At 31.8% G+C, this 6,085-nt stretch overlaps 1 protein-coding gene across 2 annotated transcripts; it reads left to right on the forward strand.

Annotated features, from left to right (window-relative positions):
- Positions 1-2,562: 2,562 nt before the first annotated feature.
- On the forward strand, positions 2,563-5,639 carry LOC120080743 (protein CHAPERONE-LIKE PROTEIN OF POR1, chloroplastic). 2 transcript variants are annotated; one of them, XM_039035401.1, is made up of 5 exons: positions 2,563-2,714; positions 3,460-3,671; positions 3,741-3,847; positions 4,595-5,039; positions 5,235-5,639. In XM_039035401.1, exons 2-5 carry the CDS (start codon positions 3,535-3,537, stop codon positions 5,383-5,385), a joined length of 840 nt encoding a protein of 279 aa, XP_038891329.1. In that variant the 5' UTR covers positions 2,563-2,714; positions 3,460-3,534; the 3' UTR covers positions 5,386-5,639. The 2 variants fall into 2 exon arrangements, with proteins under 2 accessions (XP_038891329.1, XP_038891406.1); XM_039035478.1 differs by having other exon boundaries at positions 3,744-3,847.
- Positions 5,640-6,085: the final 446 nt, after the last annotated feature.

Consider the following 6,085-nt stretch of genomic DNA (forward strand, 5'->3'; position numbering starts at 1 on the left):
TAATATTAAAAAATTATTAACATCAATATAAGAAATAAAAATGATATATTAAGCATAAACAAATATTAAAAACAAAAAGCTACTAATAAATAAAAATTAAAGTTCAACTCACAAATTCGACCATAGTTCTTTTTTTCCTTCAAAGTGACTCACCTTTTTTTTTTTTTTTTTGTTATTTGTTATCCGACAACAACAACTACAAAAAATAAAATAATATTATAATCTAAAACTTATAAAAAAAAATAGTAATTTAGTTGATCAAACATATACCTCTTTTTGAATCTTTATTTCCCGAACAACAATAAAAACTATAAAAAAATAATAATAATATAAGAACAAAAACAAAATTTATAATTATTCTTAAAAGAAAATAGAAATCTAATAGAGTAAATTAACAAACTAGTATAATTTGTGATCAAGGGAGAATTATGGGGACAATTTGTATCAAACGAAATAGAAGAATGTGAAATGGAAATGGAAAGTAAAAAATGGGAGGAAAGAGGTTTTTGATGGAACGAAGAAGGGGGAACAGTGAGATAAAATTGGAGGAGAGGGGTTTCAAATCGACGAAGAAGTGAGGAAAAGTGTGATCTAGGAGGGGGTTTAAAAAGCCATAGGTCGAGTGTTAAACACTCGACCCACGAGAAAGCTGGCCATAGTAAAGTCATGGCCACCATGTTGTGCAGAAGTTTGTCAGCATGCAGAAGCCCAGCAAAGGATTCTTGGCAGAGGCATGGGAAAGGGAATCTTGGCAGCCATGGGGAAGACCTTTGTCGAGTGTTGAACTTTCGACCTAAAGAGGTCGAATGTTAAACACTCGACAAGCAGTATATGTCAAGTGCTGAACACTCAACAAGCTCCATTGTCGAGCCTTCAACCTTCAATAAGTATCTCAAAATTGCAAAACAACCACAAATCCCTAAATAGTTTTCAAACCACCATATTTCCCTAATTAGTTTTCAAATTTGCAATATTTCAATAAAAGGTATGAGAAAAACTTATATATATATTTTAGAAATTGAAGAAAATTAGATGTAAATATTATAAAAATTAGAGAGGAATAAAATAAAAATGGAAAAAAAATTTTAATTGAAAAATACAAAATTTCTAATTAGGAAAAAAAAAAAGAGTGAAATATGAGGGGAATTTTTTAACATGATATTGTAGTGTTTTTGAAAAGAAGACACTCTAACAAAAACCACTTAGGATCACATTCCAAATAATTGATAGGGAATCATTTCAAGTGATTTTGGATATTTCAAAAATTACTTTTTCATAATTGTTAAACATCACAATTTTAGAAGAAAAATAATTTTAGTAATGTCAAAAGTGATTTTGATCATTCTAAAATTACTCTCAAATATATTTATTGTAATGTTTAACAACACCTAAAATTAGTGGAGGTATAACTTATAGAAAAGTTATTCTTATTCTCTCCCCCTCTCTCTTAATAAAGTTATGGTGTTTGGTTAAATAACCAAAGATGATTTTGAAGATTTTAGAAAAAGAAATAATTAACAAGTACAAGAGAAACTAATTTTCTGCCCTTTGAGATATATTTCAATAGACTTTAAATTGTTTCAGTAAAGATTTTTCCATTAAATATGAATGAAAATGGATGCAGTAATTAATGTACGAAAATTAGAAAATATATGTGACATCATTTATAACGTTATTCATGTAAATTGATAATGTAGTTAATATTTAAAAATTAATTATTGTGAATAATGTTGTAAATATTGTCAACTTTAAACGAAGAGTAATAACAATCTTAATGTTTTATGTAGTTGAAACTAACCGTAAACTATGTTATATTGCCTTACAATCTTTATGGTCAGGTGTTGTGTGAATTTCAATCCTGTAACAATTTTTAAATTTGGAGGTTTGAATAAAACATTTCAAAGTGGAACAAACTAAAAAAATATCCAAAATTTTAGGAGTGTTACTGGCCAAAATTTGAATAGTTTCAAATGAACTCTGTTCTTAAAAAAACTTTAGCGAAAAAAATGAGAGATTTTTAAAAATAGAAAAAAAAAGAAAAAAAAAAGAAAACTATTTATACATAATAGTAAAATTTTAATCTTCCTTTGATAGAGGTTGATAGAAGTCTATCAAGACGTTGATAGAAGTCTATCAGTGTCTATCAATATATATTTTTTAATTTCTATAAATAATTTGATTTTTTTATGTGCAAAATTTTTTTTAAAAAAACTATCCGAATAATTGAACTAAAAAATCCTAATTTAATCTGGCCAACACCTTTGAAATTCTTGTTCATATTTTCCCACTTTTTTTCATTTAATTTAGGGTAATTACAATTTGTAACATTTTTAAGAATAATAACAAAGTGTATAACATCATTTAAAAAAATTACAAATATAGATAAGTCTATCAATAATGACTCCTATCATTCATAGACTTCTACCCTCTATTACTATTTAAATTTGACCATATTTATAATTTTTTTTATTATATTATATCTATTAATACTTTAGATCTAATGTCTATATTTGTAATTGTACCTTTAATTTAATATCGTTACTCATTTTCTTAATTGGGTTATCATTTTCGTGGAAGGAAGGTTTACTTGTTCAGTAGCGCACTCCAAAAGCTGTAGGTCAGCGTCTTCCTTTCCCTATCCTTTACCACAACATTTGAGATCGACCCACCTGAAGATTTTGCTTATCGGACCGCTCTGCACTTTTATCCATGAGGTTTTTCTTCAAATCTTCTTTCTTTTTTCGTTATTCTTTTTGTTGGTTTGAGCTTCATCTCATATTGTGTGGTTTCTTTATGTTGATTTTGGGTTGTGAACTTGTATCTCTTGAACTTCTGCCGAAATTCCCTACTTTTTTCATCACGTATCCCGCAATTTTGCTCTTTTCTACTCTAGAAGTCAGTTAATGTTCACTATGGCATTCCCTTTGATTAGTCTAATGAGTTTTATTAAGCTCCCTCAACTTCATTCTCTTGGACCCTAAAAGTGAAATGCATTTCTTTAGAAAATTTTGATTGCGGGTTGAAAAATTATATTGAGATGGGTTCCGAAGGGAGAATAAAAACGAATAGATTCTACTTCTCCAATTCAAGTAAACCAAACGCCTGACCCTTCTTCTCAGTAACTGTATTGTTTTGTTGGCCAAATTGAATCTCTGCAACTACCAAATGAATGATGTAATTTCTTTTTGCTCCACAACACAACATTTGACATAAGGAACTTCAAGAGAGACTTTTATATCCTCGTTTCTCCATGGCTAAATAATGGAAAATAACCTAAATAGCAGACCATTTCTCTTCAACTTGTTGACTGCTGTCTAAACTTTGCTAAGCCTAATTTATTGCTGATGGTTGAATTCTTGTAGAGTGATGTTTTCTATTTTATTTTGCTCACCTTTTACGGTTTCTTTTTGTTAATTTTTTTAAGGTATATCTAATACATTGATTTTAATAAAATTACAGCTGCTAATTCTGTGGCTTGGAGAATATAAACATATTAGTGATACCGTGTGGCACTAAGGACAGAGATTTCATATAATGATTTTGTCGGGATTAAGTGGCAAACCCTCAAAATGTTGTCTTCTGAGACCTAGTGCAAGGATTCCGCGTGAGCTGGTTTCATCTTTTCCCAATGGGAACTTTAGAGAAAATATTGATTTGCAATATCTCAAAAGGTTCTGCTCACCAATACACGTTAGTGTTCTTTTGAATTCATCATTCATTAACCTTGTTGTTTAATGCAGAAGTTGCTGGACGGGTCCTGCTCTTAGATGCAAAACTCTCCAGATTCGGCACACTACGAAGTGTGCATTTGACGCTTCCTCCGAAGATTTTGCAAATGAGTCTGCCGGTAACGTTCTTATTCCATCTTTGAAATGGCATAGAGAATAAGCTGTGTGGCTCGGAAAAGAAAATCATTAGTTGTAGCCTTTCTGATGTGCCAAACCAAACATTCCTTGTGTTAATGAGCTAATGTGTCAAGAGTAGAGTACATGTTTTCAGTCTTCTCCCTACACTCTCAATTTATATGTACATATATGGGATCAAATTGAATTTGACATTGCTAAGTGCTAACACATTACCAGATTTGATGGATGAAATCTTTTTGTCATATTTCAAAGGAGCTTGATGTTAAAGTACTAGTAGTTCCAAAAGTTAAAGTAGTTGGATTAGCCCTTATTTGTTTAAGGCATATTTTCTGCCTCTATGATTCCTATCTTTTGAAAAGATACATTTAACCAATTAACCTTGTGATGGGCCTGATTTTTGTTGATTTTTTCCATTAGCCGTATTACCAAAAAAAAATTACGGCCCAGAAGGTGGAGGGAAAATAGGAAGAAGAAGAAGCAATGCAATACTGGGATTTATAACAATAACATATGATTCTACACAAGATTGTGATAAATTACCTAACAAGTATGGCAAATCTATTCATTCGTATATTGATGATAATATTTACTGCAGTTGTATTAAACAAGCTCCACATTCCATTTTGTCTCATCAGATTATTCATTAACACAATTTCCTTCACGACTCTTTTCTCAAATTAGCTTAACTCATCTCTGAGCTTCCTTCTTGACTTTCTCTGCTAGTGCAGCTATATTCCCTCGAATTCATGTAAGGGATCCATACAAACGGCTTGGCATAAGTAAGGAAGCATCTGAAGATGAAATTCAAGCTGCCAGAAACTTCCTTATTCATAGATACGCAGGGCACAAAGAAAGTGTTGATGCCATTGAATCAGCTCATGATAAAATTATCATGCAAAAGTTCTATGACAGAAAAAACCCAAAAATTGACATCAAGAAAAAGGTCAGGGAAGTCAATCAGTCTCGGGTTGTGCAGGCTATAAGGAGCAGGTTCCAAACACCATCTACAAAGTTCATTCTCAAGACATCAATTGCATTCTTAGTTCTTGGGATTCTCACCATTCTCCTTCCAACCGAGGAAGGTCCAACCCTTCAGGTTGCTATATCACTCATAGCAACTTTCTACTTCCTACATGATCGACTGAAGAGCAAACTCCGAGCATTCCTTTATGGGTACGTCTAGAATTTCATATCGTTTCCCTGTCTGAACTTCATGATAGAAAATAAATATAAACCGAGTACAAAGCATCTTTTCTGGTTGAGTGGCTGGTGACTCCTCTTTTCTCCTACAACCTCTTATAGATCAGAATCTAATGGTATCTGATGTGATAACTGGGTTTGATTTATGTGAGTTTTCCAATGGTACAGGGCTGGAGCTTTTATATTTTCATGGCTGCTGGGAACCTTTTTTATGGTATCTGTGATTCCCCCTGTAATCAAAGGATTGAGAGGATTTGAAGTAACTACTTCATTAATAACCTATATCTTACTCTGGGTTTCTTCTACATATTTAAAGTAGCAAAGCAAAGGTCTTCGTCTATTGTGAGATTCCAATTTTGCTGCGGCCGAGCTTCTGCTCCACACAGTGTTCTGCTTCCTTACCCATTGGGTTGGTTAATGAGGAGGATATTGTTGAAATTGAAGGGTTCTTTGTTTTAGAATTGAAAAAGGATGTAAACTATTACAGATGGAAACTGTAGGTTAGTTGTTTGTTATTATCTTAATTTCATCTTTTGTTGCAATGATAAATCCTTCTTGTGCAGTATTTTGAAAGCGCAAAGCGTATTGAGCTGCAATAACCTTTTTTTTTTGTTGTGGGGGGGGGTGGGGGGGGGGGGGTGGTGGTGTGGCGGTGTGGCAGGTTTAATCCTTGAGGCAAAACCAACTCTACATTGTGTGGACTTAAAGCGAGGTTTAGTCTAAAAGTTTATTCATAAATCATTGTTCTAATTCTTGCAATTTGGTTCTCATAATATTTGGTTCCAATTTAATTTTTGAGTTCAACAAACATTTTAGAAGATTTAAACTTCTAACCTAACCTCTTGATTGAGGTATACCATGTGTTAATTAGTTTAATTATATTTAACCTTTTGACATCATGAATTTGGTATATAAATAAATATATTATTGTTTTTTTAATTCATTCAGATTGCATTAGTAGAAAAATCAAAAAAAAAAAGGGAAAGAAGAATAATTGTTTTAAATGTTTAAACAGTTGA

This window comes from Benincasa hispida, chromosome 1, assembly GCF_009727055.1.
Source record: "Benincasa hispida cultivar B227 chromosome 1, ASM972705v1, whole genome shotgun sequence".
NCBI classification, from domain to species: Eukaryota; Viridiplantae; Streptophyta; class Magnoliopsida; order Cucurbitales; family Cucurbitaceae; genus Benincasa; species Benincasa hispida.